The 25,497-nt window shown below is 39.9% G+C and overlaps 1 protein-coding gene across 1 annotated transcript in view; it reads left to right on the top strand.

The window, feature by feature from the left end:
- Positions 1-8,132, top strand: part of grin3ba (glutamate receptor, ionotropic, N-methyl-D-aspartate 3Ba) — a gene marked incomplete at both ends in the record, with an annotated part of 82,545 nt that extends 74,413 nt beyond the window's left edge. Inside the window, 4 exons of the mRNA XM_079819250.1 lie at positions 768-919; positions 5,872-6,036; positions 6,300-6,370; positions 7,613-8,132. Of these exons, the coding sequence (XP_079675376.1) occupies positions 768-919; positions 5,872-6,036; positions 6,300-6,370; positions 7,613-8,132 (908 nt within the window). The remainder of the gene's footprint in view (positions 1-767; positions 920-5,871; positions 6,037-6,299; positions 6,371-7,612) is intronic.
- Positions 8,133-25,497: the final 17,365 nt, after the last annotated feature.

The following is a 25,497-nucleotide window of genomic DNA, read 5'->3' as shown; positions in this document are numbered from 1 at the left end:
TCAGAAGGCCTTTATTAACACCCCGGAGCCGCGTGGAGCACATTATTTTATGGACAGATGCACTTTTTATGGACTTCAAAAACAGCAATTACACTCTAAAAAAAAAGGCTCGTAATCATAGGGGAATCTTTTTTAGTGCTATATAGCACCAATTTTGGTGCTTCAGTGGTTCTTCAGCGGTTCTTCAGAGGTGCTATATAGCACCTTAGTCAAAGAACCGGTGAAGAACCTCTAAAGAACCGGTGAAGAACCTCTGAAGAACCGCTGAAGAACCACTGAAGCACCAAAAATGGTGCTATATAGCACTAAAAAAGGTTCCCCTATGATTACGAGTCAAGAACCATTTTTGGTGCCATAAATCCAAGTGTATAAATCCAATTCTAATGCTTGGATTAGCCTGGATTTTTGTAATATAACTTAATATATAAAGAATGTCATATAAACCTAGGATGACTTGAGTAAATTATGGGCTAATTTTCATTTTTGGGTGAACTATCCCTTTAACTACACTTCATAATAATGTCAAATTAAAAGTTTTCCATAATTATAAATAATTATGTTCTCAAAATCGTTTATCATGCTTTAAAGAAGTACACTTATTTTTTTGTGTTGACTAAAATAACATAATTGTTCCTTCTCAAGCCTCTCTGGCATATCAGTAATCAGTTCACAGTAGAAGTGGTCTCTTTAACAAAACCCCACAGCGTTCATTGGACTGGCTGAGATGTATGTGTAAATTGTTGTTTTGATTTTCTTTGTGCTCTCAGGTTACGGGATCGGGCTGCCCCAGAACTCCCCTCTCACACGAAACGTGTCCGAATACGTCAGCCGCTACAAGTCTGACGGTTACATGGACATGCTGCACGACAAGTGGTATAAAGTGGTTCCCTGTGGGAAGAGGGTTTTTGCTGTGACAGAGGTGAGCCATCACAAAAGAAAGCCTGAGACTGTGCGGTACAGTATGAGTGCATGTCTGTTTTTGTTCACAGCCGAGTGAGCGGCTTCTGCCCTTGACCAAATTCTTCCACGAGTCCGACGGGCTCTTTTCCCTCTGAAAAATCCTTTTGTTCGGAATTACTGTCTCCTGCAGTTTAATAGCCGTTCTGTCAGAGCGACGCCAGGCCACCACAATCCATTTTCATTCCCGAGGGCTCCATGTCAGCCGTACCGCCCCACACACCTGAGGCTCTGAGTAGCAGCCGCCAGTGCACTCCATCAATACAGCCTCAGTCAATAACCTCACAGGAGTTGCAGCACTCCTGTAAGACATTGTCTTGTACAGTCTGGCTTCATTACCTAGCTGTGGTTATGAATGGGGGACTTCATGAGCACAAGCAATGACATTTGTTTTCGGCCCCTGTGCCAGCTGGAACGCATCTCACGCTCCCCTTCTCTCTTGCTCCGGAGCCAAGCTGTCCTGTCACCACAGACACCATGCTGTAAAACCACTACTTTGCTGTGCAATAAATTCTGCAAACAAGCAGACAGGATCACTGTGAGGTCCTCGCAGTCAGTTGTCCCCTTTGAATGTTTTTTTTTCCTAGAGCTGTTTATAGAAGGAGCTTCAAATGCAAAAAGCAGCATTTTATCTCCTCAACGTAATTCAGTCTTAATTCAATTAGTCAGAATTCTTCAAACAGCATCTTGGTTCGTAGCCAGATACAAAGATGCGGGGATGAAAGCGATGGGGAATTTAAAGCAACAATCCAACATTGAGTACTGATTCTGGCGTGCTCTCAAAATGAATGAATAATTCAATTATAAATAAACAAATGCCAATATTTGTACCTTAATAATACTTTGTTGTTCATATTTGAAGCACTCCTTCGGTATTTGAGCCAACAGAGTGTATAAAGCCAAAGACAAAAAAATATTTTTGTCTAAAAGAGCACCTTCAAAGCTTTGAGTAATGTTACTTTTTAATATTAGCAGGACTGCAGATAATGCCTTATAATAACGTTCAATTTGTTAATATTGTTTAACTTTTTCCGTCAGAATAAAAAAAAAAAAAAAGTTGCCAGCCGCCACGGACAGCATTTTTATTATTATGAATATTTGTTATGAATATCTCAAAATGCAATATATCAAAAGAAAGAACAGAGCCTCTGCTTTAAAGAGATAGCTCACCCAAAAATGAAAATTCTGTCATTAATTACTCACCTTCATGTCGTTCCAAAACCATATTATTTTCGTTCATCTTCAGAACACAGATGAAGATGATTTAAAAAAAAATCTGAATCATATATGTCCCTCCATTGACAGCTATGCAACAACTACTTTGATGTTTTGAAAACAAATCCATATGTATTGAGCGGTTTAGTCCAAATTTTCTGAAGAGACACGCTCAATTTATTTCATGAACAGATTGAATTTAGCCATTGATCAACGAACATAAACAGAAGCTCAACTGAACCTGCTTGACACGCGAGAAGAAACCTCATCGGTTCTTGTGGAAGCTCAAGTATGCTTGCTTGACATGCGAGAACCAATAAGTTCATTGTCATGTGTTTGGATTTGTTTTACGATCTCTTCATGAACTTTTTGAAGCGTCAAATTGGTTGTTACGTAGCTGTCAATCGAGGGACAGAAATTACTGATTTTATTAAAAATATCTTTATTTGTGTTCTGAAGTGGAACAAAAGTATTATGGGTTTGGAACAATATGAGGGTGGGTAATTAATGAAAGAATTTTAATTTTTTGGGTGAACTATCCCTTTAAAAAAGCATTTTATTCTAGCTTCATGCATTCTTTTTTTATCAACACTTGAATGTAGGTAAGTTTCATAAAAAAAGCAACATTTTGAACAAAAAAAACCCTGAGAAAATCATATTTTCATCAATGGCAGGGAAGCGTTGTCTCATAAACGATGGAACATTCTGTCAATGGTGGGGAAAGGGTTAATGGATAATGGTATCCCCTTGTGAAAAATAAGTGCACTTAATTGTATTGAATGTGCACTTGAAGTGTACTTTAAATGTTAAAGGTATATCTTTAAAAAACTGGTTTTGCAGTGAGATGATATATTAATTAAATAAAAACCCATTCAAGTGTGCTAAAGAAACATGAAAATGTCATGAAAGTGTATTCTCACTTTAAAAGGATTAGTTCACTTTTAAATAAACTTTTGTTGATAATTTACTCACCACCATGTCATCCAAGATGTCCATGTCTTTCTTTCTGCAGTCGAAAAGAAAAATTTTTTTTGATGGAAACTTCCCAGGATTTTTCTCCATATAATAGACTTCAATGGGCTCCAAACGGTTCAAGGTCCAAATGACAGTTTCAGTACAGCCTCAAAGGGTTTTAAACGATACAAGATGATGAATAAGGGTCTTATCTAGCGAAACGATCCGTTTCTGTGAGAAACCGAGCAGTATTTATGCTATTATTTTACCTCTTATCGGACAAACGTGATCATCTCTGCGCTCCTCCATAACTTACGCTAAGTGAGGTCAAAATACGAGTGTGGTTATAGATGTATACGTAGATGCCTCATTAGCGCTTGCACGGATCAGTGGAATGAGGCATCTACGATCTATGACCAGGCTCGTATTTTGACCTCACTTAGCGGAAGTTATGGAGGAGCGCAGAGATGATCACGTTTGTCCGATAAGGGGTAAAATAATTGCATAAATGCTGCTCGGTTTCTCGCAGAAACTGATCTTTTCGCTAGATTAGACACTTATTCATCGTCTGGTATTGTTTAAAGCCCTTTGAAGCTGTACTGAAACTGTCATTTGGACCTTGAACCGTTTGGAGCCCATTGAAGTCCATTATATGGAGAAAAATCTTGTAAAGTTTTCATCAAAAAACTTAATTTCTTTTCGACTGCAGAAAGAAAGACATGGACATCTTGGATGACATGGGGATGAGTAAATTATCAGCAAAAGTTTATCTAAATGTGAACTAATCCTTTAAGAAATGCAAATTTCTAATAATGTTAAATAATAATTTTACTTTAAAGTATATTTTAAATCATTATGTTGTAATAATCTTTTGTCATGCTTTAAAGAAGTACACTTATTTTAATGTATTGACTAACATATATAGCATGTGTAGAGTACTTGATTATAATTTAATTTTTTGTAGTGTGCTATCCAATAAGGCTAATATATTTTAAATGTACTAAATTGCAGCTTCATCATTACAGTTTGTAATTACAAATGTATTTAAATACATGACATACATGTTTCAATAGAAATTTAGTATATTTTAGCCATAACTGCTTGTCAGTCAGTATGTTAAAGGAACACTCAACTTTTTTTGAAAATAGTGTAATAATTGTGTAATATCACTGCACCGCTGCACCCATGGTACGGCAGCAAAGTTCCTTGATTATTATGCAGGAATGAGACTATAGTTCCTAGCCATATCGGCCTAGAAAATCAAAATTTTTCATTTTCCGTCGGTCTTAGTACCCGATGTAACTACAGAAAAGTCAAGTTTTAAATAGGAAAAATATCGAAAGTCTTTGGTCATTTTTTGGAGCGAGATGCTAATGGTCTAATCCAATTCAATAATCTATGCTAAGCTATGCTAAAAGTGCTACCGCCAGACCCGGAGATCGGCTGAATGGATTCGAAAAACGGTAAAACTCAACTGTTTAACTCAAGGGGAGTTGAAAAATGAGCCTATTTTCAAAAATAGTGACGTGTTCCTTTAAGCAGTACATTTTAACCAGACAAAAGAAGTAATAATGAAATTACATATAAGGATGTACTCAAGTCCTACTTAAGTGGGTCAATAAGTTTAGCTAATTGCATTTAATATAAATTTTAAATATTATACATTTTCGTTTTACATTGTTCACACATAAGTATATTCTTTTAAAATGTATGACTTCTATTATAAGTATTATAACTCTTTTGAGTATTAACATTATTAAATCCATAACTAATCTTAACAAATAGAACCTTATACCATTAGCACATTATTTTAATGAGATCAGAGCAGCCAACATGAAGTGCAGTGAGCACTTCACTTGGCCAGTGGCACGTATGCATATGTATGCATGTGCATTTAGCCACTATCCCATTCTATAACTCTCTTGGGAACTGACATCATGATAAAGGGCTGCAGCCAATCCTGTTATGTGCCACGAATGAACACACTCACAACAGAGATGGCAGGACTGTGATGAACTGAACATGGGGCTGCGGTCTCTGTGCGCAACGTTAGATGACCAACAAGCATCTCATTTTGCACGCATGCTCCACACATATGAGGGGCAGGAAGTGGAATATTTTCCCTTTTATAGCTACTCCAAATCGCCATGGCTTTAATTCCAATTATAACAGCAATACTTTATAAAATTGTGATTAGTTCTACTCAGCAGGACTCCTTCTCCCTCCAGATCAAAGCCATTGCAGGGGAATGATGGATTCCTTTGTGTATGTTGGGGCTTCCAACAGCCGAGGGGGAAATAATGATGGGACAGGCACAGGGAGGTCTATAATACCTGGAGAGAGCAAACCGCTAGGATTTATGTTTAATGAAAAAAAATGGTAGCACTGGTAAAGCATCTACTGTAATATAAAATTAAATATGGGTGATGTATAGGTTGCTCGCAAAAAAAAAAAAAAAAGACATTTCAGCAGAAAACGATCATCAGCTACTTTAAAATGGCTTTCTTATACATAAGGGGTCAAGGTTTACTACTTGGCATGGACCAGCTGCATATACATATATAACCAATTTTACAGAATCACTTGATTGCAGATAGACTTTCTGCTATTCTTTTTGATACTTGTGGATTTTATTATCGAAAAATTATAAACCCTCTGGGGGAAATGTGCAGTCATCAACAGAGCGCAATATACTGTGATCCTCTGTGCTTGTGTGTTTGTATTAATTGTTGTGCATGTGTATAGACTCTGCAGATGGGTATCCAGCATTTCTCGGGGCTGTTTGTGCTGTTGTGCGTGGGGGTGGCAGGTGCTCTACTCACTCTGCTGGGGGAGCACACTTTCTTCAGATTCATCCTGCCTCACCTCCGCCAGCAGCAGAGATTCAAATACTGGCTCCACACCAGTCAGGTGAGTGTGTGCCACCATCTGCTACACCTCAAAAAAACATGGTTAAATAACCTTCAGAAAAAGATAAGTGTATAAAAGAGGCTGATAATGCTAAGGTAGTGCCTTACAGTTATTGTTTAAAAAAAAAAAGTCCTTTCATAAAAACAGGGCATCTGCTCCCTCTAGTGTTAGGAAGCTGAAAGCACAAGCTTATAAGCATGTAGACTTGTATTTGATTATGTTCATTGAGTGTTGTTCAGTGGCCTTTTTTGTTATTTCCACAGAAAATCCACCGTGCAATAAATATGGTTTGTGACGATGAGAGAAAATCAGAGGTTGAGAGCAGTGACAGATGGTAAGCTATGATTATTGCGTAACAAATCACCACCGTTTCATAAAACGTGCCATTAAATGTTAGCCTGACAAGCCAGACCCACATCGAGATGTTGGGTCTGGGAACTCACCGTTGGCAGGGCTCAATCCGAGGGGCGGGATAAACGGTTGTCTTTCAGATTCCCTCTGCACGCAATAGGATGGCGCTACAACCAACCAGAGCAACGAAGAAGGTGAAGCGGAGCTAGTTGATAGATTAAACTTCCGGCGTATCCGGTCGGCAAAACTCCGAACACATCTTCCTTTCTTAAGAATGACTTCAGTGGCGTTCTTTGTTCTTTTCTCAAAGAAAAGCTTAACTCCAAATCTTCGAGAGTCGCATCCAAATCCGATTCGAAAGACCGCTGTTCGCAAGCTTCTTAGTTTACAAGACGTGGAACCGCCGCAACTTGCCGTCATTATGTTAAACCCGCCCACCGACTCTATACACGATGTGATTGGCCTGACCAGAGTTTGGTTTTTCCAGCTCGCACGCCAACGGAGAGTTGCTAGACGACCCTGGCTGTAAATTAGATTTGCTGCTGCTAGGGTGCGTCTAGATTTCTAGACTAATTAAATGTAGTAATTCTCCTCATTGAAATTTACACCAGTAATATTGTCAAATTACAGCAATTTATTATATGGCTCTCTGGAGTTCTGCAATGGGCCAATTCTGCAGCATCCTGTGGTCAAATATTTTTGTATAATGACCACTAAACTGCATAATTGTTCATTGCCCCAGGTAACCAATTTCCAGCATATGTAGCTGTGCTAGTTGTATTTCTCTCCTATCATTTAATGGACTTTTTCTCATTACATTATAAAATTATTGTATTCAATTCAGTTTCATGACCATTTATATATTTATTTGGTAAGAAGCCATTTAATAAGTTAGGCAGTCATAATAGGTTGATGCAAGAACACCTAATCGCCCTTTATTTTACCAGTTGACTGTACACTTTCATTTGCATACTGTGTATAAGAAAATAGTATTGCCTTTGAGCTGTGAACTGATGTGTGCAATTAGTGTTATTTATGTTAAAAAAAGAAATTAGAAAACAAAGAAAAGAAAATCAATATTGTCTCTCCAGTAAAAGCGAGTGGATACTGTTTCATTAATGGCGTATTGAAGAGGCTCCGTGTTTCCATTGATTGTGGGGTCTGTTTGTGATGTGCTGTGTCCCTGCATTTTGTAAAACTGATTGCCGCTGTGTTTTCCTCTCAGTCCCACCTTGTGCCTGTCAGAGAACTGTAATCTCCACCGCCTGCCACCCTCCTCTTCTTCTCCTCCGCCCTCCACCTCCTCGACTTCCCCTTCCATTACTAAAACCAAGTGGAACAATCAGAGTGTCAATGCTGGTCGAGAGGCCAAAGAGCATAACAAGCGTGTCCACTTTAACCTGGAGACGCTCAACAGCTTGCAGCTCCAAGCTCCTGGGCCAGAAAGGGGCCGGAGAGGGTTGGTGGGAAGCCCGCCCACCCAGTTGTGTTCCAACGGCGGACCTAATCTCAGTCTCAGCCTGGTGCTCTCACCCCCGGCCTGCTCGGGACACTCAACGCCGTGGGAAGAGGAGCTGCATGAGCTGCAAGGGAGGATTGAGGATTTTCGGGGCCAGCTCAGGGCTGCCCTGGCCAGGCGAGCTGAGCTCCAGCGGACCCTGGTCAGACAACGGCTCGGTCAATCCCAAACAAGCTCCGCATCTAATCCCACCACCAACACCCTGACCAAAGACGTCAACAGGTGATGTACGCTATCTGTCCGGACACTCACCAAGGCGGTGGATATGACGGGATAAGGGACATCCTCTCATCTGAGAAGTCTTGCTGCGCTATGTTCTGCCTTCTCCTTTCTCAATGACTGCTGGAATGCTGGAGTGATGGATGAAACACTCTGTGATGGAGATTCAGCTTGTAATCCTGCAGTTTGGCTGACTTCCAGCTCCAGAGAGAAAGCATTTATCCTTGTATGTGTGTGTGTGTGTGTGTGTGTGTGTGTGTGTGTGTGTGTGTGTGTGTGTGTGTGTGTGTGTGTGTGTGTGTGTGTGTGTGTGTGTGTGTGTGTGTGTGTGTGTGTGTGTGTGTGTGTGTGTGTGTGTGTGTGTGTGTGTGTGTGTGTGTGTGTGTTTGTTTGTTTGTTTGTTTGTTTGTTTGTTTGTTTAAAACCAGACAACTGGACAGAGAACAGACATTTAATGCACCATTCACTGCTGACCGGGGTGAATATCTGCACCCACAGACATCCAGCATGAAAACAGCTTCTTTATGTAAATAATTCAATGGGATTACTTAGTGGGATAAGCAGCAATGGACCTAGTCTCAGCCTGGGACAGCAGGCCCATGGACCACCCACAGTCCACTCATTGACCATCTGATGCATATTGCACACAAAAATAACATCTCTAGTTCTGATCTGATTGGCAGGTGTTTAGCGACTTTTGGAAATAAAGGCACACAGATTTTTTTTAACAGCCCGGGCTGGTCATGTTAAGAGTTGATACAACGAGGAAGAACTAATCACTGGATTTGGCAAAGTTTTCAAGGTTAATAACACCAGTGTTTGATTAGTAGCAAGTTAACTATATAGTATACATGAGCAGAACTATACTTTTTTTTGGAAAGATGGAAATAGTCGTAATAGTGCGTCTGGTCGATTTCATTTTACGGAGCACCACACATGACATGCGGAAGAAATAATTGAAATCATGTCCATGAATTAACAATTAGACTTTCCCGGGGACTGCCAGGGTACTGGAGAGGAGAATTCAGCCGATAGTGGAACCTCGGATTCAGGAGGAACAGTGTGGTTTTCGTCCCGGTCGTGGAACACTGGACCAGCTCTATACCCTTTCCAGGGTGCTGGAGGGTTCATGGGAGTTTGCCCAACCAATCCACATGTGTTTTGTGGATTTGGAGAAGACATTCGACTGTGTTCCTCGTGGCGTCCTGTGGAGGGTGCTCTGGGAGTATGGGGTCCGGGGTCCCCTGCTTAGGGCTGTTCGGTCCCTATACGACCAGAGCAGGACCTTGGTCCGCATTGCCGGCAGTAAGTCAGACCTGTTCCCAGTGCATGTTGGACTCTGGCAGGGCTGCCCTTTGTCACCGGTTCTGTTAATAATTTTTATGGACAGAATTTCTAGGCGCAGCCAAGAGCTTGAGAGTGCACTGGGACGGTTTGCTGCCGAGAGCGATTTCGTCGCTGCTTTTTGCGGATGATGTTGTCGTGTTGGCCTCCTCAGACCAGGAGCTTCAGCGTGCACTGGGACGGTTTGCAGCCGAGTGTGAAGTGGCTGGGATGAGAATCAGCACCTCCAAGTCCGAGGCCATGGTTCTCGGTCGGAAAAGGGTGGCTTGCCCTCTTCGGGTTGGTGGAGAGTTCCTGCCTCAAGTGGAGGAGTTCAGGTATCTTGGGGTCTTGTTCACGAGTGAGGGAAGGATGGAACGGGAGATTGACAGACGGATCGGTGCAGCTTCTGCCGTAATGCGGTCGATGTACCGGTCTGTCGTGGTGAAGAAGGAGCTGAGCTGTAGGGCGAAGCTCTCGATTTACCGGTCAATATACGTTCCTACTCTCACCTATGGTCATGAGCTGTGGGTCATAACCGAAAGGACAAGATCCCGGATACAGGCGGCCGAAATGAGCTTTCTCCGCAGGGTGGCTGGGCTCTCCCTTAGAGATAGGGTGAGAAGCTCGGTCACTCGGGAGGAGCTCGGAGTAGAGCCGTTGCTCCTCCACATCGAGAGGAGCCAGCTGAGGTGGCTCGGGCATCTATTTCGGATGCCTCCTGGACGCCTTCCCAGGGAGGTGTTCTGGGCACGTCCCACCGGGAGGAGGCCCCGGGGAAGACCTAGGACACGCTGGAGGGTTTATGTCTCCCGGCTGGCCTGGGAACGCCTCTGGGTTCCCCCGGAAGAGCTGGAGGAAGTGGCTAGGGAGAGGGAAGTCTGGGCGTCTCTGCTTAGACTGTTGCCCCCGCAACCCGGCCCCGGATAAGCGGAAGATGATGGATGGATGGATAGATGGAATTAACAATTAGTTCGGACAAATTATTAGGTTTTTATTTAGTTTTCATTCCTTCTTTGTTACATTGTGCTCATGAGTTCCCTCGTTTCAGTTCAATTGTGGCCACGTTGTAGTAATTTGGTAAATTAATTAATGCAACATAGATATGATTTAACTAAAACAAGCAAAAAATTATTATGAGTCTTGGCCACAATATCTTGTTTTTTTCCCCCTCTGCATGTCATGAGCAGAGCCTGTACATGTCTTTTATCACTATTATTATATTATCAATTTCAGATAATCCAAGCCTTAAAGGGCACAAAAAAACAAACTGTGATTGGTCACTTTACACGTCAATCAGCCGGCCTCTTCCTGTCTGAGTGGGCGGTTCTTGGCTAAAATAAGCTGCCATGGACCAAACTTTTAATCAAATTTTGATTAAGCCACTACTTGTCTTGCTGTGGTGTACTTTTTCCACACTTATAATGTTTGAATAAATATATTGTTTGCTTGTGTATTTTAATGGTGATAAAGTATGATTCTGTTTGAGATGTTTGACCTTCAAATGCCATAGGCCTACTATATATAATCTAAATGTTATAAAGTCTGAAAGAGTTATTGCATTTACTATTAATAAACACATTTTCAAATAATCATTTATGAGTACATTTTTATTTTAACAACTGGTTTGTTCTGAAGAGTTAGTTATTATTTCTGCCAGATATATGACTGTTGCTTTGGTTGATTCAGTGAGAAATGTTTCAAATGAATGATTACTAAACAATGTTAAACTAGGTTAGCAGCCTGAAATGTTGGTTGTAGCAGTCAAACTGTTCCACTATTGCGAGACGATAGTGTTCTCGCATTCATTTTCAGAGCGAACTTCAAAGTAAGTTTTTAGAGCAAACTGTCTGAGGGAGACTGTCGGGGGACTGAGGAGGAGACTGTCAGACTGATAGACAGTCAGCCAGCCAGTTTCCATTGGGAGGATGATAAACAATGGCCCTTATTTTGAGGTGTTTTATTAATTAATTTATTTATTTTCAGAGAGAGTGCATGCTTGGCTGAGCATTAATTGACCGTCTTTAATAGTCTAGAGTTTGTTTCAGATTAAATTCTTTGTTTGAATCAATAGCAGTCTTTACCAGTGAAAACATTACAGAATCAGAGGTTAAATATTAACATGTTTAATTATTATGTGGAATCTGTACTTTACTTAAACAACTTAAATACTTTTGATACTTTTGAGTAGGCTACTTTTTCCATGGCAAAAAAATTATAATAATAATCTTAATTTCATTTAGACCTTCAAAGTAAAATACACACTGTAAAAAATGATTGTGAGTTTAATGGTAAAATACTGTAAAAATGCTACGGTTAAAACCAGTTAACTGGTTAACAGAAAGTTTCCGTACTAAATACGGTGAATAACTTTACAGTAAAATACCATTTTTAGTTTTTGGAAGTGCAAAAGAACACGTCGTAAATTGACCGTAAATTGACCTTCCCAGAATTCCCTGCATGACACTTCACATTTTATGTATTTTTGTTGAAATACAGTATATGTTTCTTCTTAGTTTTTTTTCTAATCAGTTATGTACATTAGGGTTTTATGTTACATTTAATGTTGTTAAATTAATGTTTATCGCATTTTTAAAATGTCATGTGTTTTACCATGATGGTGTTTAGTGTTTGTGTGAATGACACTGTGCACAGTATTGTCCTCCTTAAAGCTACTTGTGATGAGCTTTGATTCATCATGTGACTCTTATCGCCACTGTGATTTGTGGTTGTCAGTATATATCAAAGGTATATAACATATATTAGTATTTCAATATGTTGGTAATTTAACATTATTTCAGTTAATGAAATACAGTTATTTACTGTAAATTTAACTTAAATCTATAAACCCTAAAATGTTGCTACCGTATTTTTTACGGTAAAGTTCTGGCAACCACAGCTGCCGTTTTTTACCGTAAATTTTACGGGGATGAAATTTTACAGTGCAGCTACACTGAAAAAATTATATATTCTTTGCAGTTTTTTAATTTTACAAGAAAATACTATTTCTTTCTTTCTACTTCAAAATCTATTTCCCATTGAGAATAGTTTTAAAATAAATCCAACACCAGTGTATGTTGAGCTACCTTCAATTGTTTCCCCTTAACAGCCAATTAAATACATGTTAGTATAAAATGTAATCAACAATATGGACACCTGTTGATGTGATCATTGTGTCATTTTGTCTTTGACCTAACCATTGTAGATCAGCTACAAAAATGACACTGGTCTACAATTTTTCAGAAGTCCTCTGGTTCACATATAAAATATATGCTTCACAATAAAATGTGCGGTTTATTGTGTATTTTGATGTGCTGAATTCAAATAAGACAATTAAAACAACTTATATTAAATTATATTAATATGATATAAAACTGGCTATTGTTTCCAAGATATTTTACATTTTATGTTTATGTATAGCCTATTATTTAGATAGTACCCGCCACCTGTCCTATTTATGTAACACTTTAAAAATCAGCAAAAGAGTTATAAACAAATGTATTATGAAACAAAAAGCTTTTAAGTGTTTAGATTCAGTTTCTACTCTGCGCTTCTTGGCTTGTCTCTTGTACAAAAGAAATGTGTCCCTTTTCAAAATCAAACAGTGACAAATAAGAGCAAGGACATTGCGTGACAGGGGTGCAAAACTCAGTTCCTGGAGGGCCACAGGCCCTGCAGAGTTCATTAAACACACCTGATCTAGCTTGTCAAGTCATTCTGGCTTAGTTGAAAACTCCAGGTATGGGTTGGAACTAGGGCTGAATCCGAAATCTTCCCCTAAACCCTGAATCACTATTCCCTACTTTAGTCCACTAATACAGTTCACTTGAAGGAATTAATGAAAACAAGTGAGCATATTCGGACAGCCGCTGTGTGTACACTCGTTAATGCGGTGCAATGGGGGATAGAATGAGTGCACTCAAAAACGTCCACGGTTTTGGGCACCTACAAATGGCTGTCCCCTTGAATAGTGCCCTATTTAAGCGTATAGGAGTTGATTTCAGATTCAGCCTCGGGCTGTGGCCCTCCAGGAATTGAGTTTTGCACCCTGCCGATTTCTAGAGCTGATATAGAGCAATTTGTTCAACAGTGATGTAAGCTTCGTTATGATTGCATCATCCATAACTTCTAGGAATAACATGATGCAATTCATATTGCATGTATGACTCAATACCAGCTTTAGATTGCATTCATTAAAAAGCAAGTACTGTCTGATCACAGTCTTCTATCTGGTTTATCACTGTCTGGTTCATCTTCTCCTGACCTACAGGCAGAAACTTATATCTGCCAAGTAAAGACTATAAAGAGACGGACCAACGAGGCAGAGGGGAGTTAAAAGCCTGTTTCGAAGTTCACTGGCTGCTGCCACCGAACTGGATGAGCTCACTGATTCTGTCACATCATACATCAGATTTTGTGACGATATGCATTCCTACCAGGACTCATTTAACATACAATAACAACCAACCATGGTTCACAGCGAAACTCAGACATCTTCACTAGGCCAAAGAAAATGCCTACAGGAATGGGGACAAAAATGTGTCAGATCTTCAGGATACAGAATACAAAGAAAGCACCAGGCCCAGACAGTGTTTCACCAGCCTGTCTAAAAACCTGTGCTGTCCAGCTGGCCTTCATCTTCTCACAGATCTTTAAAAAATCACTGGAGCTGTGTGAAGTCCCTTCCTGCTTTAAACATCCCACCATCACCAAATAAAAATGCAGGACTTGATGACTACAGATCTGTTATGAAGTCATTTGAGGGACAACACAGAACCCTTGCTGAACCCCATGCAGTTTGCCTATCAAGCAAATAGGGGGTGGATGATGCAGTCAACATGGAACTGCATTATATCCTGCAACATCTGGACAAACTAGGAACTTGGGTGAGGATCCTGTTTGTGGACTTCAGTTCAGCTTTCAATACCGTCATCCCTGCTCTCCTCTAGACTAAATCAACCCAGCTCTCTGCTCTATCTGTCCATGGATCACCAGCTTTCTGACAAATATGCATCAGCTAGTAAGAATGGGGAAATTCACATCTAACACCTGCACAATCAGCACTGGTGCCCCCCAGGGATGTCTGCTCTCCCCACTGCTCTTCTCCAGAAACAACTGCACAGTCAAAGAACTTCATTCAAACTCCTGAAATTTGCGGACAACACTACCATCATCTGCCTCATACACAATGGGGATGAGTCTGCATATAGGCAGGAGGTTGAACAGCTGGCTGTCTGGTGCAGTAATAACAACCTGGAGATTAAAATATTTAAAATAGTGGAGATGATAGTGAACTTAAGAAGAAACCTACAGCACTCCCCCCACTTACCAATCAGTTTCCTGGGCTCTACCCTCTCTCAGGACCTAAAGTGGGACAATCACATTGCATTGTGAAAAAAGCCCAGCAGTTGGTCATTGGTCAGCTGAAGTTCAACTTGCCACAGGCTCTGCTGATGCAGTTCCACTCAGCCATCATTGAGTCTCTGCATTATTCTCTGCACTTCAACTGTCAACTGTCTGGTTCGGCTCAGCTACAAAATCAGACATCAGAAGACTACAGAGGACGGTCCCCTGCCCACCCTCCAAGAACTGTATACATCCGGAGTGAGAAAAAGGGCTCAGAAAATCACACTGAACCCCTCACATCCAAGCCACTTTCTCTTTGAACTTTTGCCGTCTGGTCGGCGCTACAGAGCACCAGAACAGCCAGACACAAGAAAGGTTTCTTCCCTCAATTTGTATATAGCACACCTGTCCACACAAATCTATCTGTTTTGTTTATTTAGATACGTCTTATTCACATCTTTATTACACTATTGTATCTGTCTACTGGAAGCTTCTTCTGTCACCAAAACAAATTCCTTGTGTTGTGTGTGCAAACATACTGGCAATCTCTGATTCTGTCCCAACCCAGTCAGATTTATCCATAGATCCAGACAAAGAGGATCTTTTAGTCATTTCTGGTTTAAATTAAGATCCTCCAACCAATACGCCTATATAGGTTGTTTGTCACTTCCCTGAAATACGACCCATAGGAGTGTTTACTAAAGTTGCGCCCCTATCGACAACAGGACGCTTTCATTTGAATTAATGAAATACGACCCATAGGAGCGTTTACTAATGGTGTGCCCCTATCTACAACAGGACACTTTCATTTTAATTCATGGAATACGACCCATAGGAGCGTTTACTAGAGGTGTGCCCCTATCTACAACAGGACACTTTCATTTGAATTCATGGAATAAGACCCATAGGAGCGTTTACTAAAGGTGTGCCCCTATCTACAACAGGACACTTTCATTTGAATTCATGGAATAAGACCCATAGGAGCGTTTACTAAAGGTGTGCCCCTATCTACAACAGGACACTTTCATTTTAATTCATGGAATACGACCCATAGGAGCGTTTACTAAAGTTGTGCCCCTATCAGCAACAGGACACTTTCATTTGAATTAATGTAATACGACCCATAGAAACGTTTACTAAAGGCTTGCCCCTATCTACAACAGGACACTTTCATTTTAATTCATGGAATACGACCCATAGGAGCGTTTACTAAAGTTGTTCCCCTAACGGCAACAGGACGCTTTCATTTTAATGCTTAGTTTCCTTTTATTTGCATCATATGTCGGGTTTTGCGTAGCTCAATTGATAAAGCATTTCCAAATACAACATCATGTAATCATGTGATCATGCAATCGTTGGTTCAATCCCAGGGAACGCATGTGCTCATAAAGTGTATATGGACTATAAATCACTGGGTAGGTTTAGGGGTGGGGTGGGTGTAGTTGTTATTAAAAAATGATTTTTGCTAAATATGACAAATGGTGATAAAAAGTCACATTGCATTTAAATGAACACGCATTTTGATTGGTAACGACAGTCATACGTCATTTCATGACGACAGATGTAACACGACACTGTCATAATTTTTACGCCAGCTAGAGTGCGCATGACTTTATAACGTAAATAAAGGTCATAATAAGGTGCTTTGGAGGACAGTCTGATGATTTACTTATCCTCCAACATTCCCAAGCCAAGGGTCGTATAAAGACCAAATACCATATCTTGAAAACTAGAGCCAATCAACCAATCATTAAGCATAATTTTTATTCTCAGTGACACAGAATTAGTGAAGTTTGACTACATTTAGAAGCATTTTGGCTGTGAAATCCTTGCTTGTTATTCTCATGAGCATCATGCTTTAGCCCTGAGCTGTAGTGCCACCCTGCTGCTACAGTTTACACAACATGACCTGAGAGAACTGCCATATGTCGATGATTCAGACCTCACGCAACCTGACACTGAATGCTTTCAGGAGAAAAATCTGTGTCTGTTATTAATAACTTTGCTAGCTCAAATCTCAATATACTGCCCCGAAAGTGGTTTTCACATGTTTTAACATCTTTTTTTTTAGGTATTAGCATTTACAAACCTCCTGGAGAGATGAGCATTGGGTTCTGATTATTTTTACTGTGGTATCTATTTTTAGTGCATTCATCACTTGCCAATCTCTGTAGTGGGTCAGAGAGAAGAGAACGTCTAGTCACCATATAAGACTGAGCTTATTTATCAGTTTAATTTAGTGAATTCATTATTTTAATTTTATACAACATGTCTGAAAACCCTAAACAGAACAGGTTGTGCATTTGCACAGGTCACTTTCATCCTGAACTTCCAGTTACCCAGCAAACATTGGTCCGACGGCAACGTTGTGTCCCTGGCCAAAAATAGTCTCGGTAGGACGACATAAATCTGTAAAAATATGTAACACAGAACATGTTACAAAAGATGTGGAATTCACGGCCATATAACATCAAAGACATCTGTTCAACTTTTATTTTGGAACTATTTTTCAACCATGAAGGGACATGTCGGAGGGACGTCTTTTCAATGGTCATTAAACATCCAAATGTTTGCTGGGTAGCTTTGCCCTTTATCTAGAATATATAATCTGTATTTTTCTCAGAAAATGATACCATACCTGTTATATGTGCAGCTTTTACTTATATAGTCCTCAGGAGCAATATCCAAAGAACAGAGCTAAGTAGAGAGCTTAGGCCGCTTTTGTATAGGCTAGTTTGTGCTTGCTGTTTAAAAATCATTTAAAACTTAGCAAACATGCTATGCAAACACTGTCATGGAAACTATGTGTAAACCTTAAACAATTTAATAATCAATTAAAAAGGAATTTATACTTGAAAGATATAACGCTGTAGCCACTTTGGACCAGCGGTTTGGAAAATGGATGATTGAGCTGCGGACGGCATCTTCTGACAAGACGCGGGAATTCGCCACCACCGTCACAGTGCATTATAGGTTCTCAGCCATTGATCGTACATTGGTTGTGCACTCGATAACGTCCCCTATAGTTTCGGTCAAAACTACAAATGGCTGTCCTGTCCCCTCAAATAGTGCCCAGAAGTCTGAATGGCTGTGTTTAGTAGCACGTGTTTTGTTTACGAGGATTGCCGGGGAAACGGCTGCATTTCTGCTGTTCCATCAGCGCCCTCTGCTGTCAGAGAGTGAATGTGCGTCTCCTTCTCTAGTTCCGCCATGTGCGGCTTATGCACATTTGTTTACATCAGTGCATGTTCCTCTTTGACGTGTTGTTCATTTTAAACGGTTGATGGGTAAAGTATTCTTAAAGGGTTAGTTCACCCAAAAATGAAAATTCTGTCATTAATTACTTACCCTCATGCCGTTCGACACCCGTAAGACCTCCGTTCATCTTCGGAACACAAAGGAAGATATTTTAGTTGAAATCCGATCGCTCAGAAAGGCCTCCATTGGTACAATGCACGGTTCACTCTCAAGACCCATAAAAGGTACTAAAGACGACGTTACAAAGTCCATCTCACTACAGTGGTTCTACAATAACTTTATAAAGCGACGAGAATAGTTTTTGTGCGCAAAAAAAACCTAAATAACGACTTATGTAGTGATGACCGATTTCAAAATAATGCATCATGAAGCTTCAAAGCGTTATGAATCAGCGAGTCGAATCATGATTCGGATCGCGTGTCAAACCGCCAAACTGCTGAAATTACGTGACTTTGGCTATTCAAACTGCTGAATCGACTCACTGATTCATAACGCTTCGAAGCTTCATGATGCCTTGTTTTGAAATCGGTCATCATGATATAAGTCGTTATTTAGGGTTTTTTTGCGCACAAAAACTATTCTCGTCACTTTATAAAGTTATTTTAGAACCACTGTAATGAGATGGACTGTAACGTCTTTAGTACCTTTTATGGGTCTTGAGAGTGAACCGTGTATTGTGCCAATGGAGGCCTTTCAGAGCCATCAGATTTCAACTAAAATATCTTCATTTGTGTTCCGAAGATGAACGCAGGTCTTACGGGTGTCGAACGACATGAGGGTAAGTAATTAATGACAAAATTTTCATTTTTGGGTGAACTAACCCTTTAAAATGCATTCTAAAAGTCTGAATAATTCGTAATAAATAATTATTCACGTATTTTGAAGTGCATTATTGTGATATATTGTATTACCGTATACTGGCACATGTCTCTAACCATATCAGTCTAGAAAATCGCAACTTTTCATTTTCCGTCTGTCTTAGTACACGATGTAACTACACATCACAACATGTAAATAGGAAAATGTTGGCGTTATTTAGTCACTTATTGAGCAGTATATGCTAGCTGGAGCCGTTTACCTCCAGTCTTTGTGCTAAGCTAGGCTAGCGGTGGATGCGTCCGACAGAGTTATGGCACGCAGAGATGAGAATGGTATGTATGGACTTATCTAACTCTGGGGGATACGGTGAATAAGCTAAAGTTCTAAAAAGTCGGAGTGTTCCTTTAAGTGAATGTAAACAGTTGGGAGAAAATCAGATGTCTCTGTGGACCCTTTTCATAGACTGACACAGAGTTATAGGTCTAGCGTGACCTTTACGTAATCACTGGCGTGCCGCAGAGCAGCGCAAGATGAGCAGTTTAGGGTAAAAAGTAGAAAGTGTTTTTGTTATTTTTTTAAATGACCGATTGTTTCACTAGATAAGACCCTATTCCTTGTCTGAGATCGCGCAGAGCCTCTGAAGCCCTTCAAAGCACTTTAAAACTGCATTGATTTGAACCATCAACATTTTGGTTGCCATTGAAGTCCATTATGTGGAGAAAAATCCTGGGGGGTGGAGTAAATTATCAGGAAATTTTCGTTTTGAAGTGAACTAATCCTTTAATGTTTATCACACAACGAACAACAAAGAGGAAATCACTCACTCACTAATTATTTCATACACTGAAGACAGTGTTTTATTTTGCATTTGATTGCTTTATTACATTTCTGCAATTTCTTGAATACTACTGTTAGATAGACCTAACAGATTTCTGTAACATTTAATATTGCCTTGTCGGATTTACAAACACAGTTTAAAAGGAGACTAAGTAGACAAGGATCTTTCTTCTACTGCCACAGATGACATGCAGCTCTTCATGTCGTTCTAGCTGGACAACCCCGCAGTGCACGGATCTCTGCTTACCTGGCAGATGTCTCCGCATGAGTGAAAGAACACCAACTTCAACTCAACCTAGCGGAGACAGAGCTTGTCATCTTCTCAGCTATAGCCCAGTGATCCAACGTCACACAAAAGAGACATAAAGGTCACATAAAAGAATGCTTCGAATGCTTTTGCATGTAACTAAAAGCTGCATTTAGTCTTAAAATTATTTTAAAAACTACTATTTCACTGTGTCGCTTCACTAACCATAAAAGAAGAGAGAAGAGCTTTTGATGAACCTATTATAGAGGACATTAAATATTCTTGCTTTTTATTGATTAATTCACTGAACACTCTAAAAAATGCTGGGGGTTTTTAACCCAGTGAATGGGTTGTTTTAACCCAGCGATTGGGTTGTTTTAATCCAGTGAATGGGTCGTTTTAACACAGTGGTTGGGTTAAATGTTTGCTTAAAACAACCCAATTGCTGTGTTAGTCCATTTTCAACCCAACTTTTTTAGAGTGAAGAGATAAAAATAAAAAAAAGTTCATTGTAGATACATAAATTACAATAGCATTCTATAATAACTTTCACACGGTGGCATACAATTTAGCGTCACATAATTTTCCTATTTCCTTATTTCTGTAGTTCACTTTATAGGCTCTTTGACTGATTTGTATGATTCCAAAATAATGTTGCACGCTCATCTTATTCATTTAAAAACATTTGTTTGTCTTTCAACAACAATAACATAGCATCTCTGGAAAAATATTACATTATTATAATGTTGCAAATTATGATAATGGATGCAGCACATTGCATTTGGTTTTTCTGTTTTACAACTTATCTCCTCTGCTGCTAGTATGAAAACATAATGGAATGTTTGTTTTGGTTTCTCAATCACATTGACTGAATTGTTGCCTCCAGAAACAATTTAAATGTAATTGCGTCACTTCTGCATTTATCAAAAGGAAGAATTCTGAGTAGCCAAAAGGATTCCGCGTGAGACTAGCAGCTGTGATGGCAAGCTTGTGCCACAAGGGGTCTTCAGTGCTGTTTTGCAGTACTGTGACAAAACCCAGGAGCTTGTGAATGAAACACTATTCCTTTCTCATTTTCAGTATTTCCCAGACCAATCACAGAAATGAAGATTCAGAAGAAAACTACTGTAGGGGAGAGCGGGGCACAACCTACATTTTTGACTTTCTCAGTTTATGTAAATCCACTTGGGGTTCAGAGTACTTATTTTTTCCCACATTATTTGCACACGTCTAGTAAAATTATGTGGTTTTGTTTCATTAAAGGTGCACTATGTAACATTTCTTCAGTAAAATATCCAAAAACCACTAGGCCAGTGTTAAATATTTTGTTCAGTTGAGTACTTACAATATCCCAAATGTTTCCAACTATTAGTAACGTGAGAGAAAATTGCTATTTTAACCAAGGAGCCGGGACGTGTGAGGAAGTCACCTGTAAATTGCGTCATATCTGCGTTACCCTCGGTTTCCGGTTTTATTTTGCAGAAACGCTTCACTCTTACTGAAGGGTGCAACAAGTGTCATAGCAGCCGCCGAGCGAACGCACAGAGTAACGTCACAACATAATTTTCAACACACTCCGATGTATCTAATATGATAAACAGAGCTGCGTTACCTCATACTCATGACCGGAAAAGCAGAAGTGGCACCGGCGACTGTGGCATAATAAAAGTCCCGCCTGCGATTATGCCATAATAACAGTCCCGCTGCTCGCGAGGCGTATGTTCTGCTCTTCATATTTACAATCGCTCCAGCAGCCTTGTTCAGCTCCACAACACTCGGTCCTGCTCTGCTTCATACTACAGTAATGTTAATAATCGCATCCATGAACATGATTTCTGCCCGAGTCCTATCCCGATTCTCTTCCACCGGCTGTGAGGTGAAGACCACATGTCCCAAGATTCTGCGCTCAAACGTGGCGTCATCAAACTACTCCTTTTTTTTTAATAGGCGACCTCTAGTGGACGGAAAAGTTACACAGTGCACCTTTAATACAGTGTAGCCTATACTTTTTTCTTGATTTACCCCAAAAGAATGGAAGTGAGGTGTGACAACATGCCATAGGTGAAGTACATTGTAACATGACCAAATGACAGCTTAAAATGTTTCCTGATATAATCCAAAAATTATCCAAGACAAACTAAAATATTTTTAATAAAATACAATTATTAACTTTTTCAAATAAAATAATGGCTTTTTTTAATCATTAAATTTTTTTTGAGTTTGACAAAACAATTATACAGCACAGTTCAAAATAATAATAATAATTTCTGAACATTGACTCTTAGGGCCCTATCTTGCACCCAGCGCAATTGACTTTGTACACCGACGCATGTGTCATTCCTATTTTGCACCCGCGCAAAGCGCGCTTTTCCCTCCACAGAAGCACGTCGCTAAACTAGTGAATGCACTTGCGCTCCCTGGGCGGGTCAGCGCAAAAAAGGAGGCGTGTTCCGGCGCAAACAATCCCTGGTGCTATTTTGCTGTTCCATTAAACAATTGCGCCACTGACCAGAAAAAACCTAGTCTAAAGTCAGTGGCGCGTTGCGCGTTGTTCATTGTGCTATTTTAAGGCCGCATGCTTGACCATAATGTATAGCGTGCACAACGCGCATACACTTTGCTCATGTAATCTACACAGATGCAACAGTTATTTTTGCAAATCATAAATTGTTACACTAAAAAAATATTAACACATGAGATGACGGAAATCATTGTGGTGTGCCACGAAGATGTGAAAAAATAGGCATAAATCTAGCTTACAAATGATTCAGGCTAATTGTAATAATTAAGGATAAGACCTGTTTGTCCAATAGTGGCAAGACATATATGTATATAAGGACATCTGACAAATTGGTTTGTCCGTCAAGAACCAGGAACAAAAATCGACTGAAAAACTGAAAAAACTGAAAGACTAAAAAAAAAAAAAAAGACTGTGAAATCACCTTTACCATAATGTACAACATTACAACTTCACTTCTCTGTCTTTCACTGCTCTTACAAAAACATCAGTCTCCTCGGCTGTGAACCGCTCCTGGCGTGCGCCTGGTAAATACGCCATAATAATAGCAATCCATAATGGAACTTGCGCACCTGCTTTTAAAGGGAATGTTGGATGACGCTCGGATTGGTTTATTCACGTTACGCCCAAACCACACCTATGAATAATGAAGCTACTTCAGACCAACCCATTTTAGATTTGCGCCGGGCGCAAGAGCCATTTATCCCGCCTGGAAAATAGCAACAGCGCCGAGACCCGCCCACAAAGTTACTTGCGCTTCGCGTTTTGACACTTGCGTTTCAGATCGTTAAAATAGGGCCCTTAGTCTTTATTAACCTTTTTCTCATGGTTTCTCAATATAATTCATAAAAGTATAGAATATAATAGCGTAGTTCTAATAGGGGCTCATTGTAACGAAGTGTTAACCTGTACAACTGGGATTTAAACCCGGCTCTTGTCTTCTGCTGGTTAGATCAGCATTAAAGAACGATCTCAACTCTTAAATAACAGATATAAGATTACAATAATATCAGATTTGTCTAATTTGAAATAAACACAAAAAACAGAGATGAGAAATTAACTTGAAATTTACTTTTGCTGTGTTAAATAAATGTTCAGTGATATCTTCCAATGTTTTTTTTATTTTGATGCAATTTTTTCTCTAAATAATGTTGATATGGCAACTAGTAAATACACTAAGCTTTGTCATCCTGGCATGTATGGAAAGTGTTAAACCATGTGTTTTACAACTAACCCCGCGTTAGGTTGTGCCCCGCTCTCACCTATTACCTTCTGGTAATTGATAAAATGGTACTCCATTCCACAGACTTGTGCATGAGATGCAATAGGTCTCTTTTCCTTCCTTTTTATTCTGTCTTCCTCAACTCAAATCTCTCCATAATCTTATCAGCAATGGTGCCACTATGATGTCATGCATCCTCCAAAACAGGACACGCGTGATCTAGAAACCATTTCCACTTAGAAATGACAAAAAAACACCTTGAATTAAACATGAACTTTTTAAGTACAAAACTGAGAACATGCTTCAATAATTTTTGAAAAATCATTTTTACAGTGCACAGGGAGCCGTATACTCATGGAAAGAAATGGGAATGTCAGTGGACCTATACCTTGACGAATGAGCTGGTCCCTCACCACACATTTAAACAGCAGTTCTTATTTCTTTTAAGTACGTGGCCATATGAGACGTGTTCTGAAGTGAGAGCTGGCAAAAATCAATCATGATACAATCATGCAGTGCGAGTCCATAAAATGATTATGAACCTGCGAGGACCAGAGCAGCATATTTGGACACAATAATTCGGTCAGTTGTCTTAATACAAACGGATCCCAAAAGCATTCCGTTGAGATTAACAAAGATCTATTAATACTCTTACATTTGAATACTGTGACTTGGAGAAGATGGCAAGGTCTAGTAGTACCTCATTCTCCATTTTGAGTCTGCAATGAGTGTGTACGAAATTGACGAGAGCGTGAAACATGTTGTGAAGGCAGTCGAGCCACATAGGGTGTGCGACTAATTGGCCAGAGAGGATGTGAAGAGTGAGGCTGAATGGCTGACTGATGATTTTATTAACTCCCTGCAGCTGGGCCCAATCCTGAGGTATCGGAGGGCTGCCCAAGAGGCCTCATACAGTCTCCTGGGAAACCAACGGTAAGCGAATAGCTGAGAGGAGACCCCCCTATTCTTTTAGTGTGGGAGATGGGGGAAATAGGGGGAGGTGCTGTTTTGATTTTTTTTGCTCCTCGCTTCAGTTGTCTGGTATGGAGCAATGTGTGCTGAGATTTTGCAGGAGAGCTTTGCATTTATATTTAGTGTCCTGTTCCTTGTCAGATAGCATTTTTGACGTTATTCAAAAATACATTGTAAATGAAATAGAATATTTTTAATTTCAATATGTGTGTGTCCTGGTAAACCCTACATTATGAGGGCAAAATGTCCCCTCAAAGATGGCAATACCGGAAATCCTTGTCCTTGTGGGGACATTTTTTTTGGTCCCCATTAGAAGAACGGCTCATAAATCAGACTAAATTGTGTTTTTTGAAAATGTAAAAATGCTGAATGTTTTCTGTGATGGGTAGGTTTAGGGGTAGGGTTAGTTTAAGCGGATAGAATATACAGTTTGTGCAGTATAAAAACCATTACGCCTATGGAGAGTCCCCACAAAGATAGTGGAACCGTGTGTGTGCTCATGTTTTTCTATCCTGGTGGGAACTTCAACCTGAATGCACACTGACTCATGGGGACTCGTGTCACCGTGGGGATCTAAATTGAGTTCCCCATGAGGAAACAAGCTTATAAATAATACAGGATGAGTTTTTTGGAAAATGTAAAAATGCAGAAAGTTTTTTGTGATGGGTAGGTTTAGGGGTAGGGTTAGTGTAAGGGGATAGAGTTTGTACAGTATAAAAACCATTACGCCTAGTCCCCACAGAGTGTGTGTGTGTGTGTGTGTGTGTGTGTGTGTGTGTGTGTGTGTGTGTGTGTGTGTGTGTGTGTGTGTGTGTGTGTGTGTGTGTGTG

This window comes from Gobio gobio (genome assembly GCF_949357685.1).
Source record: "Gobio gobio genome assembly, chromosome: 6".
NCBI lineage: Eukaryota > Metazoa > Chordata > Actinopteri > Cypriniformes > Gobionidae > Gobio > Gobio gobio.
The sequence above is the reverse complement of the archived record's forward strand: the minus strand, read 5'-3'. Positions and strand labels throughout refer to the sequence as shown.